This window comes from Kryptolebias marmoratus, linkage group LG23, assembly GCF_001649575.2.
Source record: "Kryptolebias marmoratus isolate JLee-2015 linkage group LG23, ASM164957v2, whole genome shotgun sequence".
Classification (NCBI taxonomy): Eukaryota; Metazoa; Chordata; class Actinopteri; order Cyprinodontiformes; family Rivulidae; genus Kryptolebias; species Kryptolebias marmoratus.
This window is the reverse complement of record NC_051452.1, coordinates 11,285,105-11,304,676: the sequence shown is the minus strand read 5'-3', so window position 1 is coordinate 11,304,676 and position 19,572 is coordinate 11,285,105. Positions and strand designations below refer to the sequence as shown.

Here is a 19,572-nt window from a genome sequence, read left to right as displayed (position 1 = left end):
TTGGCTAGTAGCTGACGTGGTTTGCGCAGGGAGGAGACGACACGTCCGGTTTCCACAGCTAACGTGAGACCGCCATACCCTGTATCGCATTTAAAACCTGAATCAAGTTGGTGGAAATTAAGCAACAAAGGCTTGGGCTTTAACCCTGACCGGGGGGGGGGGAACCTGCACTTTCTGCACTCGGACGACGAGCAGCGAAGACGGCGTCCGCCATTAACTGGAGAGACCTCCTGAGCGTCTCAAGCTGTTCCTTAAATTGTCCAATCGGGAACTGAACTCAGTCTCGATCCTGCTTAAAACCGCTTCCAAAATAACTCTAATTTATCATTGTTAAGAATAGACACAAAGGACATCATGCGTTTCATAATTGTGTTATTTCCTGCTCTCAGCCGACAGAATTAAAAATTGATGCGCTGTGTTTTCTATCGGGCATGCATTAGCGTAGCTCTGCAACTTGAAGCGACTCTGATTCGCTCCTCCGTTGCTTTTTTGTCGCTGCAATGACGGATTACAGTTTGGGAAAACACCAAAATGCTTTGACTAAGACGACCTGCGCAAACCAGGCAGCAGATAAAAGTCAAAAGCTTCAATTTCTTTCGTACCACATGCATTTGCCAATCGTTCCTCTTTTCTTTCTTTTTTTTTTCCTCTTCTTCTCGAAACCATGCAACAAGTGGGAAGCCGAGAGCGGAGGAAGAGGAGGTGGGAATAAGTTCTCCGTCTGCATGGTTACACAACAATCCGAGAAATGAAAGCAAGCATAGTTCTAGTGAACAGAAGATTGGAGATCAAAGGATAATTGAAAAGTAAAATAGAATGAGTTTGTATCTGATGTGTGTGTGCGTGTGTGTGTGCTCATAGGGGGGAAAAAAGAAACAGCTGGGATGAGTGAGCAGTCCTCAGATTCAAATGTTATAAGGCAGTTTATTAAAAAAATAAAATAAAAGAATAAAGCAGAGAGAGAAAAAAAGGAAAGAAAACCTGAGGGAGGCAGGCTACATTATGAGTGCTAACCATTACATGTTCCTGTGGCTCTAAAGTGCTCCAGCACTGCAGTGGTCAGGTCACAAAAGCTTTTCTTTTTTTGTTTTGTTCCCTCTCGTCTTGTGTCCATTTTGTGCCTTCCAGACTTCTGATTTCAGAGCCCGAGGCCGCGCCGGGTGGGGGGGGCAAACTAAGATGGCTACGCGTGCAACGCCACGACAGAACGAGCAGCCGGCACCCCCACCTTGTACGTGGGAATTAAAAGTCACCCCGGGGGGTTGTCGCCATCGCTCGGGTCTAATTAAATCAGCCGCTCTCTTCCTGCGCGGCGTAGATATTTCCTAATTGTAGCCGTGGTACCTGGCTAACCAGCAGTGGAAAAAGGAAAATCTCTCAGGAGATGCGGCCGGTAATTGCGCCGCCGTTGTTTGAACTGTGATTACCAGCCTGGAAACACTATTGTAGAGGCGTCTTTGGTCAGTATCCAGGAAACCGGGCCCTTTTCTTTTTTCTTTTTTCTTCCTCCTCTGCCCTCAAACGTCATTAATCTGAGAGCATATCCCACAGATCTCTAGAAAATGCTTCAGCGTGGTGGGAACCCCAGTGTGAACCTAACAAGTTGGATTTCTCCTTCAGCCAGCAGATTAAACAGCCGCCGCTGTCATTTTCCTTTCATTTTTGTACAAAAAACTTCTAAACAACCTCATACGGTTTCTTAGACACATGTAGCTGAGACAACACGGGATACAGTGGAAATTAAACCTGATTGTCAGGGTTTATTTGATCCTTTTTTTTTGCCCCTAAATGCGACACAACAGTTAGTAAATAAATGTTACATCCACATTTCTTTTACGTAAGACGAGCACAACACCAGACTTGTTCCTCATTAACATTATCCCATGTAACAGTAGACAAAACAGAGATGAAGTCGAACCACTTTGAGGGTAGAAAAACTAAAAAAAACAAACAAAAAAAAGCCGCTCTGGATCTTAAATCTTGACCCAAACTGGGGATGAGAGGCACTCGCATAGATTTTTTTTTTTTTCCCTCATGATCCAACACTAACAGCACATTTCTTACACACTTGCAGAATTTCAGTACCTAAGTTACAGTTTAAGGGATAAATTAAAACTGTCCTGTAAATAGGTATTTTATTTAAAGGGCAAAATAAATAAAATCTGTGATCGCATCGGTTTGAGTCAGTTCATGTGATAAAATGTGCCGGTCAGCCACGCACACATTTCCACATGAATGCAAGGAACAGCTAATGAGATCAGATAGAGAGGAGTGAAAAATGTGGTGGATGTGTGAAAAATCTCAGAAATGTCAATTAGAAACACTGCAAGGTCTCTGGCGGGAGACGCTGCAGCACTTCGGCCGGCCGAACAGTGCGCGGGCGCCACGCCGGCTGCTCTGTTTGAGGCGAGGGTGATTCGTGCGGCCTCGGTTTTTCCGCCGGGAGGCTGCTTTGTAGTTTGCGATGACACCGGCGGAGGTCATTAATCTTCAGCGAACAGGACAGTGTTTCAATCATCTGATTTAAATGCAAAGAGGGCGGGTGTTTTTTCGGGCTGGAGTTAAGGATTCAAAGCACGGCGTCTGTTTCCATCAATTAAAACCAGACGCTCTGTTATTCTTAGTCTTATTTAATGTGCGCCTCGTTGTCACTGACATTGATTCAAAGCGTGGGATCACAGTATTCGTAGCTTTTCGGCGACATGTCCGACCACTAGTGTGTTTCGTGGAGTGATTGGCATCTTTCGGTCGGAGAAAGACGAGTAAACAGAAAGCCTCCAGACAAATTAGCGCCGTGTTGGCGTTCACAGTGAGAGGGCGGCTGAATGCTTTGAATTTTCCATCCATCTTATATTTAAGGTCTTCGTGGTGTAAACTAACCCATTTTTTTTTTTTTTTTTTTAACGCGCCGATACTGGAGTCAACGTGTGCTCTTGGGTTTTGGTGGTTTTCTTCGTGCTCATTAAAAACCACATTGATTAGAGCTCTCAGTTTATTGTGCGGGCTGGTTTAAAGCCGTTGTGTAATTGAGACGGTTTTGGTATTTTAAAAAAGAAAACAGTTTGTAATGTGTTAATTAAAGCTTATAGCTCACACAAGAGTTAAATGACAAAAAGGTCAAGAATTGGAGTCAGATTGCACATTTATGGAAGGCATGTAAGTAAATTGTTGAGCTACTTCTCCTTAAAGTTAAATGGGGACTAATAATAAAAAAAAGCCATAAGAAGCAGTTAGGTATATTATTTGTTTTTGACTTGGTTTGATTATTTTAAAATGCACCATTATTATATTTTCTTTACACAGCAGGACCTTCTACACGAGTGATTGGCCATTTTACTACTGAAAAAGGCACATAGAAGACGGGTACTGAAAGAGGAGAAAAACTGAAGCGGTGAACAATTTTCCTCGTACAGCATTCGAGAAGTAAAAGTGTTGTCCCTCCACACGGCGCGAGGACGAGCAGGAGCACACGAAGTGACCCTGTCAAAGCAGCGAAACGCACGACGGGGCAAAGTGGATCCAGAAAACGAAGCGAGGGGTAAACACTGATGCGGCTTTTTTAAGATGATATTAAAAAAAACCCACTTCTGAGCAACGTTGAGGTCGCTCGTTTCCTCACCCACAGCAATTTGCCGCAACGTGAATGAACAGCTTTTCGAATGCATTCAGCTTTTACCTTAATAAACGTACTGTTTACTCCTCTGAGTTATTTAAAGTGTACTGCGAGGTGAAATGATCAAATCAAACATATAAAAGAATTAAAAAAGAAGGGGGGTGGGGGATTCAAAAAGTGACTCGTGCTGCAAAAATCTAAAATAAAAAAAATAAAAACCTAAAAACTGTGCTTAAAGAAGGTAAACCTAGCTTAATTTTGAGAAATTACAAATAGTACTTGAAGTGGTGGTAACAGTCTAAAAATGCCATAAACAGGCAACTTTATCTATATTAGCTGATAATACTTTTGGACCTTTGGGTGAGTGCTGTTTTGAATAAATTAACTATGGTAATAATGAGTTAAGGTTACTTTAATAGTTCTGAATCGTAATTTAGTCCAAATTGCACAGGCTCTGCTTCACAGCAGCTGGTCATCGCTCACCAAATACCCTGATTCCCCCTTTAGTTTTCAAGTACTTGAGGTTGGGGGTATAGGTTCTCACCGCGCCTCAGTCTGTATTTTCTGCTACTCTATGTAAATGTGGACTGCTACCAAGCTGCTCAGGCTCCAGAAACCCTCCGATACGCTCCCTTGTTGCTACAAACCGTGAATTTGTGGGAATTGTTCTTGTTGACTGGTCTTGGCCTCTCCTGAGCTAGAGTTGTGTACGTGACGTGAAAGTTGAAGGACTGTGGTTTGAAAGGCTTTCTCTTTTTTCTGGGACAAACAGCAAGTGATAAAAAAAAAAATTAAAGTAAAGTAGAGGTGAGTTTACCTTGTATGTAATGCACAGTTTCTCCGTGCATTTCTTTGTAGTTTTTAGCAGAGAACATTCGGTTCTAAATCCTAATTGATTGATGACTAAGCCTTCTCTGAATCACCAGTGTTTGGTATTTAAAACGCTCCCTCTGTCGACTGTTTGCTGATGCTTTTAATGTACTTAAAGATCGAGTCCAAATGGTCGATTTCAAGCGGAGTTGGTGTGAACGTGTGTCCGCAGGCCTCCAGCAAGCGAGCGTATTTGGAAACAGAAAACTATAAGCGGAGAAGCCTCGTTGATGTGAATTGTCTCCAAAAAAAAGGGGGAGGAGGAAAAGAAGAGCGTAAACTGCAAATTTTTCTTTGTATTGTTTGTATTTTCTGATGTCCTCCTGACTCATGTGAGAACATACGCCAGCGTCCCAGTTGGGGAAAGATATGTCAGGCGGATTTTACCATCTTCTTTTTCCCGCCACCAACTGTATTGCAGTCCCCTCTGGCGCCGCCCCACAACAGTGTCCAGTAGGGAGAGGCGAGACAAGGCAAGACCTTCATCCCCACGACCGTCCAGTTAGAGCTTATCTCTGTTATTTGTTTTATTACCTTTTGTTGCAGTTTTGTGGTTGTTGTTGTGTTTTTTTTTTGAGAGTGCAGCAACGGGGCAAGTCTGTGGCTTTTCCCGGCCTCTGGTCAGCCAGGGCGCAGTGGGGGGCGGAGAGGGAGGCTGAAACGTTGGGTGGGGTTATGTCTCCTCCTTGCTGGGTTTGCCTCCATTCATGACCACGGGCTCACAGGTTGTGCTTTTGGAAGGCGGGCCCCCTGCGAGCTTAGGCACCGCCTCTCCTACATCGTGTAGCGACGGCTCTCGGTACATCGCAACTAGAAGGATTGAAAGAAGGACAAAACTTTGTTAAAGAACTTTATTTCTTTTTTAGAAAATCTGGACTAAAACCAAAATTGAACTCCAGTTTGTCACCTTCTATGGGTTTAGGCAGGAAGTGAGCAGCTGGTTTGGTCTTCTTGACCCTGTTGCCTTTCATGACCTGTCCCTCTTTATTAAGGCCCAGAAACCAGGCCCGGCCCGACTCCTTCTGCCTGTAGAGCATCGAGCTGTAGATCACGTAGTAGTTCTCGAACACCGACTCTTTAAACTTGCACTCAGCTGTAAACAGTTCCTGGAACAGACATGCAGACACATTGAACATATTATTTACTGGCAAATCCTCCGTTTTTAGTTGTAACACTAAATATATGTGGCGCTCAGTTGTTTTGCTCTGATAAAATGACAAGCGAGAAGAATTTAGACGGTAAGAAAACTCAGAGATGAAACAGCTGCAGGCACACAGAGCTCCACGGGACACTGTAAACATCTGTTCAGTGAGACAAAACTTCATGTAATTATTCCACATTTTATGTATTTAAAATGAGATCACTAATGAACGTGTGAAGCAATACATTACGTTGCACATAATTTTATAAAACAATAGTCATAATAGTTTCTCAGCTCTGATTTATAATATTATTGATTTCTAGAAAGAATTTTGGACTTTCTGTCGGAAAGATAATAAACAGCATCCGCACCAATTCATCACGCTCCATTAAACCGAGATCAGGGGTTCCTCGGGGGTGTGTGCTCGGTCCTATACTCTTTACTCTGGTGACACATAACTGTTCCAATAAAATCAGCACAAAGTATAATTAATTGCTGATTTCACATGTAAAAAATTAAAACCTAATGACCACTACTACAATATATTATTGATGCTTTTTAATATTATTTTCCTCAGAAGTCTACGATGAGTGGAAGAAACCTGATCTCTTTTGTGAAAAAAACAAAACAAAAGCACGCTGACCAGACACAATGAAAGCACTATACTGAATGAGTGAAGTATTCCTGCAACTCGCATAATTTCCCCGACATGTACAAACTAAGAGCTTAAAAAAAGCTGATTGATTCCCATGACACAAAGCCCAAAACATCGCACCTTCCCACCCACATCTGCTCAGCTGTTATGTGTCAGAACTCTTTTTTTCCATGGGTGCCGGCGCCTCCAGCAGAGCATGTTTCAGCACAGAGACAAGGTGTTATTCCGACGGGTAGAGAAATCCTGTCTTCCTCGTGTCTGCCTCTGCCACCAATTCCCAGCAAGCATAAGAAGGCAGCTCAAGATAAAATATTCTTCTTTTAGGGGAGGTCAGAGCTGAGGCAGTCTCAGATAACAAACTTTCAGACTGCATATCAGCAAGCTGCAGTTTTTTGTTGTTTTTTTAAACAATACATACAGTGCGTATCAAATCTGTTGGCAGTGATTTTTTTTCATTTCTCAGATTTTTTGTTTGCACGTAATTTAAGCTCAGTGTAGTCTTTGTAATAAGAGAGAATGACAAATAAATATCAACAATGATGAATTCAGACAGAGAAAACATCGGTTTCTGTGTGGGGGGAGCCTGAAAGACAGAAAACCTTTGCAAAAATAAAAGAAACTCTGTAAGCCCAAATTCTAATGAAACAAATATTAATTGCCCCTTTGTTTGTATAGAGAAAACAGTGCTTAACCCGTTACAAATTTTTGTCAAACAAGGAATTCTGATATTGTTTAGAGTACAAAAAGTAAATGAAATGAGACATCAGCTGAAGAAATGGAAATAGAGTTAATATATTGGCCCTCATATGATGAGAAGGTTACTGCCAACCCAAACAATCACTCCCGAGGTCCCTCAACCCCAGATAGGGGAAGTGTTTGTCTAGACTGTCTCTTATTGGTTCCTGTAGGCCTCCTGCCAGAGCCACAGACACATTGTCATTCAGCTCAGGTCTGTCGGTCCGAGTCTCATAGCAACATGAGGAAGAGAGGCGACACTGTAGTCGTGGCAACCAACCAGCACTGAGAGGGAGGGGTCAGTGGGTGTGTGTGTCTGAGAGGAGAGGCTACGAGAGTGAAGGATAAAGACACACAAGCACACGCACGCACGTAAACACTTGCATTGGTAATTTATCAGCAATAATGTGCCGCACCCTCTTGCTCCACCACGTCCACTCGCGCCAACGTGGAAGTGACACACTTATTAAAAAGGCAAAGGAGGCTGTGAGGGATCAGACGGCGGCGGCACAAAATGCACACTTGTAGCTCTAGGGGGACGAGCGGAGGGAAGGTGCGGGGGACACGAGATGTGACTAAAACCATTGGCTGGCAGCAAAAACAAGACAGGTGATAATGAATGAATGCTCTATTTACTGGCAATGTCAGTGACACGCAGACACACACCGCAACAAATCAAACGTCTGCCTTCAGGTTCGCCACAGTTTTGATTTGCTGCTCCCCAAGTTGCTTTGCTATTTTTTTTATTCTTGGATTAAATAACCTAATTATATATGTATTTAGTCTGGATCTGCAACCCTGGATTCATTATTCATCTGTTAAAAAGGATGGTCTTTGCTGGTGGGCAAGGAGCAGCGCCAGACACTTATTAATGTTGGTCAGTTAGGTCATTTATCATTTAATAGTGCTTTTAGAATAAAAGAAATTTGATGTCTAAAGCAGCAACAACTGTACCAGAGTGAACTCAGAGGGAATTAAGTGGACTGTTAGAATGAGTTGAGATGAAAACCTCACAGCGTTACAGGTGAGTCATTTTCGCAGAACTGCCTGCCTGAGTGCGTTTCTGTCGTCATTTCTAAATAGCTATGTTCACGAGCTGCCCACAAAAAGAAGACGGGGAGGAATGAATGGGAGGAATGGAGGGCGGGGTGTGAGGAGGGGTTGGAAATTGGGACATGAAGGAGAAGAGAGAGAGAGAGAATAAATCACAGAGTGAGGAGGACGACGCCTCCTGATTGGAAAAGCAGCAGGGGATTCTCTCTCCCACCCTCCCCACCTGCTCTTATCTTCTGATTTCTCTCGTTGCTCTTTTTTTTTCTGACCCCCCCCCCCCTTCTCTTTCAGTACTCGGCGCTCTGCGGAGATTCACAGCACACACACACATACGCGTGCACGCACATTGTTATCTTCCGAATTGCGGTCGCGCACATGCACGCGCAGCCGGCTGAACTGTTGATTAAGCTAGCCATGATGAGACAGAAGAGCCCATTAGCATGTTAGACATCCTGCTACGAAACAACCTAAATTGATACAGATGGCGCTTTGTCCCCCTGTCAATTAAAGACCCCCCAAAAAATAAGAATTTCAAAAACAGAGGGCAGGCGACCTCAAATCCTAAGCGCAGCGCACGCAGTACTAATAACAAAAAACTTGGCGACTAGTTCCACCGCAGCTGGACTCCTGGACCTTTCCGGCCGCAGCGCACTTACAGCACAACAATAAAACACTGTATTATTACCACTGCAGAGCAATTTCTGTGGCCTTTTTTGTTGGTTACCAAAGCTACTAATCTGCAGACCATCAGGAACATGTGTTGCAGAAGGGAGCCTAATGAGCAGCATTAAATCCACTTGGAGGGAAAGGAAAAAAGTTTGGGACTAAGGCCTCCCAGAAAGACGCTGAATCAAACTCTCACTTGGAGATTTTATCCTCTTGGCTGCACGATTTAGTCCCATTAGTTGTAACATCCAGAGAAACGCAATGAAAGTGGATTCACCTCACAGCTAGGCTGAATTTATAACCAATTTTAATATCTGTTTTTATCTACAGCTGTATATGTAAAACTAATAAACCTACAGCTATTCATGTTTACAGTTTAGGATTAAATTGTCGGTAAACTTGCTATAATTTTAGTATTTCTTTGCCTGATTACACTCCTGAAAGCAAAATCAGACCGAATCAACTTTGAGGCAGATGTATTTTATCCAAGCCGATGTGGGATATTATAACGAACTGAAAACTATTTAACTTAAATATAATGTTAATTCTTTGGCATCTATTCTAATCAACAGTGGATCCATTATAGATCAGCTAAAAATAATCCATTTTGAGATAAATTCAATGTTAATTAACAACTCGCAAGACACGAGTCATATTTGAGGGGATGCATTTAATATTTAAAGCTGCTGAAATATAAATTAAACCATTAGAAATGCTTTGCAGTTGCATTAAAAACAAATAATTGTGCAACATGTTGGTATGGGATTCATTTTGTCCACTTACTGAATATATTTAAGTCCATTCCATACAGCTAATGCAGATTATGATAATAATTAGTTATTCTTTTTGATTTCATCAATAGCTTTTGTGATTTGGACATTGTTATTGGATCGTTTTAGAGCTAAATGGACTTCAAATATCAAAGTAAAGATGTTTTTGTGCAGTTGTCCCGCTCTTCCCATGAATGAAGTACCGAACAATCGGCGCATTTTCTCCTGAAGAGGAGTCAAGCGAGGTGTAAAACTCCCCTTTTTTTATGTGAACAAGCCTTGTCAGAACCAAGGTCATAGTGCCAATAATCTTTAAAGTTGAGGTTTTTGAAACCCAGACCGTGAACTAGACCTGCGCCTGCTCAGAGACGTTCAACAGCGCAGCCTTGTGAGTAAATCTTGGGAGAGAACTCGAGCCGTTTTTATGCTCCGCATTATTCACAGACTGAAGACGGCTTCGTCCTATTCAGCAAAACGCATCTAACGAAGCCATTTTTACCATTCTACACTGCTGAGATTCAATTTTTCTGTCAAAATGAATGAAAAATGCAAGCAGTATTACTTCTTAATTACACAGCGGAAGCCTCTTTATTCAGTAGGAAAACAAGCAAAAGCTTTCACTGCCATCGCTCCAAATTAGGCACACAAAGAACATGAGCAGAAATGCTTTAGAGCGTTTAATGAAAGCAATGATATGGCCTTATAATTATATTTCAATAGACGACGGAGTAAAAGCTGAACTTGAGCGATAAACCAGTCTCTGCAGAAGTGCACACATTCAGTGTTAGGGCAGGGGAGATCTCAAACACCCGACAAATCCTCTCGAATGACACTCGCCGCCTTCCAAATGGCATTTAACGTGGGTGCCGATCTATTAGGTGGAAATGTTTGCTTAAAAAAAAAATAACGCACCCGTGCGCTTTTTTAAAATTTGATTTGACTTCAGCAAGGGTTTGAGGTAAGGGGACGCGAGCGACCTTTGACGTCAAAGACCAGCATGGGAGAGACAAGCTAAAGCTATGAATTTTAGCGATGATTAGTTATTGCTTTCCAGTTTAAGTTTTTTTTTTCCAATTAAGTTTAACTCCTGAAAGACACCTGACTGTTGCCGCTTTTTTAATTCGAGCAGTAAGACAACAAGAGTACTATCTTTAAATTGTATCGCATTAATTTACGGAAACAATTAATGTTAAAAAAAATCCAATTTCGCTGCTCGAGAGTGAAGAGGCGCTTCATCTCCGAGTGCAGCGGCGTGCCGTGGAAACTAAGCTGAACTTGTTTCCTCGTGTGCTGTATACGCATCTGCGTGTCTGTTTGTGTGCGCCGTTCAGCGAGGGGGTGTGTTTGTTTCCAACACCAGTTATTATCACAGCACTAATTACCCAGGGGGATTGTGGGTAAACAAATCATTCTAAAGAAAAGAAGGCCTGAGAGAGAAAAAAAAAAGGGGGGAAAGACGAGAAAACAAAAGAGCGAAGGAAAACGTGTCCTTCAGCGGCAGATTTTAAATGGTGGCTCTGATTTCCGTCGCAGCATCCCCTCCCCTTCCTTCAAACACCTTCAGGTCGGGACTCGAAACGCTCCAAGTTGGGTCCTCGCAGGTGCTTCTTCTGTAAAATGGCCAACGCTGAACAGCAGGAAGTGCAGGCTCTGTTTGTGTAAAACTCCATTGGTTTTATGGCTTTTCTTCAACTTGTGCTCTAACATATTTAGGCTAGGTCAAGATAATCTTTAAAAACTGATATTTAACTGATTATTTATTTGATTTATTTAAAGTGGGTGGAGTAAACTAATTTCCAGGGATGGATTTTCTTTTAATAAACAGTCAAATTAACTCTATAAAAGTTTAACATTTTATTTAAAAGAGATATGTATTATATGAAGAAGTCATTTGTGTTGTTTGTCTCAGTTTTGTTTAATCAATAACAACAGATCTGAGGCATCAAGATGAAAAAGTTGCTTTTTTATGTAGTAGATCTAGATACAACCAGCAAAAACACTTAAAGCTAAACTGAATATCTTTATGTTCTGCAAACAAATTTCAATTTAAGTGAACCAAAGATGCACCGTAAAACTTAATTAGGTCAACAAAATTTAAATCTTCCCTAAAAAAACTGGAGTACAAATGACCTTTTTTAAGGAATTTTTATAAATAAAATGACTCAATGGGCTGAAGTATTCTTAACTTATTTAAGTAATTATTCACAAATTAGTCATAATTAGTTGCTTTAACACAATAAAAACTTGCATTTGTTAAACTGAGTTAATAGGTTCATCGATTTGTTTGAATAGAAATGCCTCATTGGGGTTACGATGTGCAATTTTGTTGAGTTTTTTTTTGTTTGTTTGGAATACACTTTGATGTTTTACTCTGTTTCCTTGACTTTGAGCACCTTCACATAACAGGAGGTGTTTTATTTGTCATTTAATGATTCTTTTTCAACAAAATATACCAATAACATAAGTTAATTTATTGGAAAAAATGACAAAGAAATGAAAACTCTAGTTTGTTTCAGCTTACAGGACCCAGACTGACTCCAGGAAGTGCTCCTAATTAAACTTTCTTTAGCTGGAAAAGATATTTTAGTATTCAAGGAGAGTTACTGTACAGCTTTAGGTCATTTCTATGAGTACGCCTTTATGGTTTATTTATAATAACATTTTCAATCTAGTATGACTTTGCATTTGTTCGTAGGAAATCATTTTAATACTCCTCTTTAATCAGCTCATTGTGTTTGTTTGCCTTTGTATGAAGTCATTTTACTTCAAGAATAGATGATTATTTAGGTCTGACAGGAATCAATCCTTCCTGCAGAATTTACTTGATGCTCAGAGCAACAAAAAATCAGTTGAATGCATCAATGAAACAGTTGGTAAGATTTAGGGAAATTGTAAAAAGGATCAGGTTTTGCTCAAAAAGGGCATTCTAAGTTGAAGTTTAGGGTTTGTGAAGGCTCCTGGGAAGGTTCTGGAAGCTGCCACGTGTTTTTGCCCGAAGAAAATAGATTTTATGAGCTGAGAGTTGAAGGGAGTTGGTGCAATACAAAAAAAATTTAAGAAGACGTTCCATTCTCCTCAGGTTAGCTGTCCTCGTCTTTGGATTGTTCTCTTCTAAGCAGCAGATTCGGCGACATAAGATCTGGGAATAACTTCAACAGGTTTCAGATTTTTCCGGAGAGGTCTCAGACAGATGAATAACCGGTACATCAGAAGTCCCGCAAATTCACTTATTTCTTTCTGTCTTGATTTGTTTTCTAATTAGCTTCCTGTATTTCTCAGTCTATTAGTCTAATCAGTGTGATGCGAGATTCTGCTAAATAAAAAGGTGCCAATTTATTGGAGAAAGGCTGGGGGAAAAAAAATTTAAAAAAAGGCTACACATGCACCAGCAGTGGATAAATCCTAAGCAGTTTATCCAAATGTTCAAACCTCCTATTTGAATGTGAAATCTCTCCTTTGGTACTTCAATGTCACGAGTCACAGAGTGGTGCCTTTGAAGAGGCTCAAACAGCTCACAAGTAACTAATTTATTCTCTAGTTAGCAGAAAATGGGCCCGCGTGTGTGCCGTGACTCACATTGGTTAACGTCTATTCTCCCTCTGCCACTCGTCTCATCTCTTTGGATGTAGACGTTACGGGGCTCGCTCCGTCTGAGTGCAGCACCGGCTGCGTTGTGAATGGCAATACACGCCTACGCACGCAGACGCGCCGCACAGACACACAAACAAGCGCATTCACACGGAACCCACACCTCCGTGTTTGCCGAAAACATCCTGTTCTAGGAAAACATGAGGCGGCGGCGGCCCAGACAGATCGGAGCTGCGAGGGGAAAGGAAAAGACAGATCCGCGACGTTCAGAAGGTGTAAGACCTCCATATGTAGCAAAGAACAATGTCCTGAAAACAAAACAGACCCACATAAGTTATTGTGAGCAGTTTTAAAACACTATTGTTGCAGCTCTTTTTCCTCGCACAAAATCCTTAGTTCCTCATATGACAGTAAAGCAAATTTGAATTTTAGATATTCAGTAATTAAACACTAAACATCTCAAGATGTTGCACTAGTCTCTAGAAAATGAAAGCATTCTCCAAACTTCTCTACACGTTTCAACAGGAAGATCCTATGATTAGGAATGGTGGTTGTAATCTATTTTTTCATGCAACACTATGCACGATTTCTTAATTAATTCTAAAAATGTCAAAAATCAATAATTATTTAACATTAAAAACGTCAACTTAAGGCAGAATGATGAAGAGCGGAATCGCATTGTTTATGGTGTGAACACCTTAGAGACACGTTAATGTGACAGCTGATTGTCTTCTTCAATGAAAGGCAGTGTTTGGAAGTATTTCTGCTTCTATGAAATTAAAGGGGAAAACAAAAATACGCCAAGGTGCGTACGTGTTTCCATTCAGAGGTGGAAGAAAACAAACATAAAAACCAGCCGGCGGTAGCTACTAGCTGCCGCTGCAAACAAACTGAGCACCACCGAGGGAATGACGTCGAAGTTTCCAACCCTACTCGAGGTGCTTTCATCAAACAGCTCTGCAAAATGCACGCACAGACCAGTCTTGTCTTTCAAGCTGCCTTTGGCCATTAATACCGAACGCCGCCGGCTCCGCTCCACGTCCTGAAGAAACGGGAGCATTCAGAAATGAAGTGGGCAGGGAGGAACCAAAAAATCATCCGGTTTTAGATGCCGCTCAACGCTTTATTTGTGTGACAGTTGTCTCCAACATGGAGGTTAAGCTCGGTGTGGCGATTCTGTTTGAGTTCTCCTCCAGTCAGATTGAATCCATACTTTGTTGTTTTGGCATCTAAATCCAGCAGCTGGTGGTTGCCAAAAACATACGTCATCACTTCGTCACATTATTTAACCGCAAAGCCGGTCTCCATCTTCATGTGTCGACCATTTCGGCTCTGTTACAGCCTCACTTCGCGGCCCAAATGAGCAGCAGGGATCAGCCGGCTTTAACCCCTCTCACCGACTCGGCCCATTCGGAAATCCCACCGAGGTGGGCCAGAAGGACTCCAAGTCCCGGTCTGAGGTGTCTTGAGAAAGAGCCTTTGGAAAAGGCGAAGTGAATCGTTATTGTAAAGGATTTGCGTCAGCAATCAGTGGTTAAAAACCACGGGCTCATTTCAAAGTTTGGAGCCACGGCTAGAACATGATCTTATCTCGAAGACACCAACACAACCATTCCCACACTCTACAACCGGACCAAAAGCAACGTTGTGGCAACATTGAAGGAAGCGTGTAAGCGCTGTGACACGTGATGCCGGGACATCCAGCGCTGAAAATGATCTCAGCATTTTTTCACTCCTTTTGTTGTTCCTTTAAGTCGTGTTTGAATGAAAACTGCAGTGTAAGCGTGACTTCTATTCTCAGGATTGTGTTTAAAATCAATCCAGTCACCTCAAGATTCTTCCCCCTACCTTTGATATTTAAAATTTTACTCACAAATAAGGAATTAAAAACAGCCCCGTCTCCTGTTTTTAACAGGCAGCTGCCCGACCCACACACGAGGGAGCACAAATGTCACGGCTCTCACGGAGGGAGAGATTGCAGCAACTGTTGGAAAATCTGAGCCACTTTGTAAAAGAAAAAAAAAAAATGAGGGTTCCAGTAGGATGGTCTGAAGCAGCCCCCCAGGAGGAAACAAAACCGGCCAAAAGAAGAAGCTGAGAAAACACAAGTCGTTGAAATGTCGGCGACGTGATTGGCAACATTTTGGGGTTTGTGGCATTTGTTGAAGTGGCTGTGTGCTGAGCCGGAGGTTTAGGAGGAAGGCTACAATTTGAGAGTTAGAAAAACATCATGAGCACTTTACAAGTGAATAAAACAAAATGAAATAAAATAAAAGCTGAAGTAGGCTTCAAGGACAAGAATGTTGACGTCACTGTTCGACTGCACAACGATAAATGCGTCAAGCCCGATCGCAGCTTTTGTCGACCAGGGTTTGGTGATTCTGCCGAGGACAAATGTGCAACGAATCCTCTGGTGACACCAAACATGGGGCTCTAAAGACCAAACCTTCTCACGTAAAGATCAAACAGTCACATTCACTGCCCTTCCGGCCGCCTTACATGTCAGAGTTTTAGACGAATGTTGAGAAAAGACAAAGGCTTTTTGGTCAAACCTTGAGATCTTGTGAAATGTTTTGGCACTCAGAGTATGTGTTGAGGATGACTCTCGGCTACAACCACACCGAACATTTTTGTGCTGGTTAAGCTCACTTAGCAGTGGTAGCCATTTTAAATCAGACTGACTCCCATAAGTTCAACAGTTGTAGCTGTAGAGTCTATTACTTTCATGTTTTCTTGTTTTGTTTTAATATTGTTCTTCTTCATTTCTATTTCCTTTTACTTTTCCCAGTTGCAACCCTGGCATTGTTAAACACTCCTTGAACCAAATAATTATTATTCAATTATATAATTTTGTGCTTTTAAGAACATTTTTTAACATTTCAGAAATGCGAGAAGTTCAACAGCTCGTTTTTCTTTTTGGTAAAGAACTGGAAAAAGAGTAAAGTGGGAATTTTGTAATTAAATACTATAAAATCAAGATGAAAATAAATCTGCTTCTTTTTAAGGAGACAAAAACCTTTTCTGTTCAACGAGGCAATGTGCTGATGGTGTCTGCATGATTTTATGAATTAAATATACCTAGATTAAAGAGGAAAGGAGATAAAGTTTACAGGATAAAGTGTTTGTTAAAATAACTAAAAAGAGGGTAACAAGATGAAGGAGATGCAGTCGAACTGTTTCACTTGCTGGAGTCGAATCAAGGAATAAATTTTGCATTTATAATAAAGGTGGGTGGACAGTCAGCACAATTCCAATTAAAGCAAACAGCAGATTTACACAAGGTAGGAGCTGTAATTGATCCTCGGTCAGGATTTAAATAATGTGCACTTCCTGCACATTTGCCATCTCTAGGAGACACAAACTGCTCCTGAAAGTTTTCCTTTAGACAAGATTGAGAATGTATGAGCATGCTTTTGTAAAAATTATATAAAAATGCATTTTTTCCCATTTTAGTCCAAGCACTCTTTAAAGAGTTTAAACTAAAATCATCTTCGGCTGAGAAGGGACAGAGTTAGAACTGTTCTGGTCAAACCTTGAGAGTCTAACCAGAACCAGAATGCTCAGACAAGGTGTTGAGAGTAGATCTCAGCTACTACCACACCAAATTTTAACTCAAAATCTGTAAAACAGATGCCATCTTTGACTTGGATGAAGTCGATACGCTGCGCCATCTTAAGTTGGTTTGACTCAAAATGGCAAAGAGTTGTAAATGTGCACCCAGTCGTTAGTTTCTGAGAGTTTCCTTAAACCCGTCTGGTGGTTTTGTTAACAGGCCGACAGCTTTGACTCAGACAGTCAACACCTCACTCAGAGTCTGCGTTGGTACCGCCCGCCGCCATGAAAGGCGGGCGATAAATACTGTCCGTCCATGTCCTGCTCGCTCTGTAACAGCGTCAGAAGACAGACGTGCGTCGACTTTGCAGAGAAACTTAATTTCCACTTTCACCTCTCAGCTGGCACGGCTCACACCAACACCCACCCAACAACACCTGATGCACCCACACACAGTAACACACCGTCGCAGTGTGTGCACTGCACAGGGATGCACTGCACAGGGACGCACTCTCTCGTCGCCCTTAGTCTTATTCACGCACACACACAGGGTCCCAGACTCATCAGCGCCCCCCACACACACACACTTTCCCCCAGCAAGCTTTCATAATTATCACATAGCAGCTCATTGCATACCGAGCCATCTGTTGGTCCGGCGCATGCGCACCCAAACGCAGCCCGTGCACAGCGGCAACGCGCTGCCAGATGCCGGGGAGCTGGGATTATTAAAACCCACCGAGTATAACTAAGTTTGCAGCATATCATTAACAGTTTCCAATAAGACGATAAAGAATTACTTCATAAGCGAAGGAGCATGAGCTTCAAAACAAAACGTATCTACAGCTCTGCTGCAAAACAAATATACAACGTTAGTAAATGCTCTGATTTTACATTTTGACATAGATACAAAGAAACCTTTTTGACAGCAGCTTATTTGTACCGTTTCATGACATTTAACAGGCTGAACAGAGAGGGAAAAAAATATATATATATATATTACGATGGAAATATTAAGCTGCAGCCCCGGCGTATTCTGCGTTTCATATTGTGTGTTTTTTTTTGGGGGGGGGGAGATCTGGAGATGATGAGGTTCATTTTTACTCAGTGATGAGAAATACGACTCATCATATCCCAGGATTGGAATGTATAAACTCAATTAACTTTTCACCCGGTCTTCTGAGTGACAGCGACACGCAGTTATCCTGGGATATGAAGGCGTAACAGAAACTGGGGGGGATCCGAGGAGTGAAAACCAATTTCATTCTGCTACAATCAAATATAAAAGCACAATTTCCAATCGGAAGCTGCAAAAACAAAAAAAAAATCGATTTTTTAATGATTTAAACAATATTAGGGAAACAAGCAATTGGGATATCTTTGAATATCGTAATGACGATATCAGCTCTGTACTTTAGACGTGTTAGAAATTACGTCCTGCAGATACAACGCCTTATGACAGGCTAAACGATGCTCGACATATCAAAAGATAAAAGAGCAAAATGATGTTTGTTGACTATATAGAGCTTGCACCATAAGCAGAGGTAACTATACATGCGTACGTCTCTACCGACCGAGGTAACAAGTCCAACTCTGGCTAAGAGTTGAAATTAGAGATGCACTGATAACGATATCAGCATCAGGTATCAGTCTTTTATGTTGTGCGTGTACTTGTAACCATAAAATTCTTCCAATACCACAGTACCCGATGCTGCTCTATGGCAGCGTGACGTTCATCTCTCGGATGGTGGTAACGCACCATAAAGTCGCATGCTAACCACTAATAAATGCCATCTTTGGAAGACGAACAAGAAGCCCCGTGGAGGTGTATCAAAGACGGTGACAAAAGTAAAGCGGACCGCAGATTCCGCTCAGCAAAGCTGTCGAGAAGAGGGACGAAATCTAAGCGTTTTCGACACAAGCAATTTGATAAAACATCTCCAACAAACAACAGGACAGGACAGCAGGACACAGCTAGTCTGTCACTGAGCAGAAGACGGCCCTGGGAGTATACATATCTGAGCATGAGAGTTAAAAATGGTAACAGTTTAATAGGTCCTGTTGCACAATATTTAAGGTTTGTGCAACTTTCTGTTTGTGCTACAGCTAAAATAAAAACATTAACCTTTATTTCTGTTACAGTAATTTCCTGACCTACGTGGTAAATGACAAATAAGTGGCCGTTAAAAATGTAAAATTGTGGTAAAGAGGCTGTGAAAAATCAAATTGAAAAAAGTTTGAGCAAGAGCTTAGTCTGGGGCCCTGAATATAAACCTGCAGCCGGAAACAGACAAATAAAAAAAAAGGAAGATATAGCAATATGTGCTGACATCTGCTACTATACGCTCTGTTTTGTATTTTTATTTTCCCCCCTCAAAAAAATGTGTTGTACCAGCAGTCTATCTCAAACACATTCCAGAAAGGACTGCTGACAAGTGCGCCGTGTTTCTCCGAAGTAAAAAGGCGCCGGAGTCTGATCTGTATCGACACCCTGTCAGCTGCGCCACACCGAGCCCGGGTGGGAGAAAAATAAATCCAAATTGCGTCAGGTAAACAAGCGGTTCGGCTGCAGTGAGTGCAAGAGGACGGGTAGAGAGGTAAACGCGGCGGCTCCAGCTCGGACCAGGAGACAACGGAGCACGCTAATGTTTAATGAGCACCTCGGCGGGCCGGGTGACACCATCCTTACCTGCCAGGACCTTTGCAGGAGCCAATTAAACATCAAGCAGAGCTGACATTGGGATAAATTAGACCTGCTGTTGATGATTTATACATTCGTTATCGCGGCGTTGCCAGCACATCAGTCCTCGAGCTGGAACGTGATCAAACATCCCCACTTTGCTCTCCGCGCGGCTTTGGAGGGGACTTCAACTGTGAGCGTAAGGGGGGACTCCCCCTCTTAAATTATTTACAGGAAGCCCACATGCATCTG

At 42.0% G+C, this 19,572-nt stretch overlaps 1 protein-coding gene across 3 annotated transcripts in view; it reads right to left on the bottom strand.

Annotated features, from left to right (window-relative positions):
- Positions 1-566: 566 nt before the first annotated feature.
- LOC108244162 (fibroblast growth factor 14) overlaps positions 567-19,572 on the bottom strand; it is a 63,308-nt gene continuing 44,302 nt past the window's right edge. For all 3 annotated transcript variants that reach the window (XM_025009048.2, XM_017430101.3, XM_017430100.3), the window contains 2 exons: positions 5,391-5,589; positions 567-5,293 (listed from right to left, as the gene is read on the bottom strand). In XM_025009048.2, the coding sequence (XP_024864816.1) occupies positions 5,157-5,293; positions 5,391-5,589 (336 nt within the window). In that variant the 3' untranslated portion in view covers positions 567-5,156. The remainder of the gene's footprint in view (positions 5,294-5,390; positions 5,590-19,572) is intronic.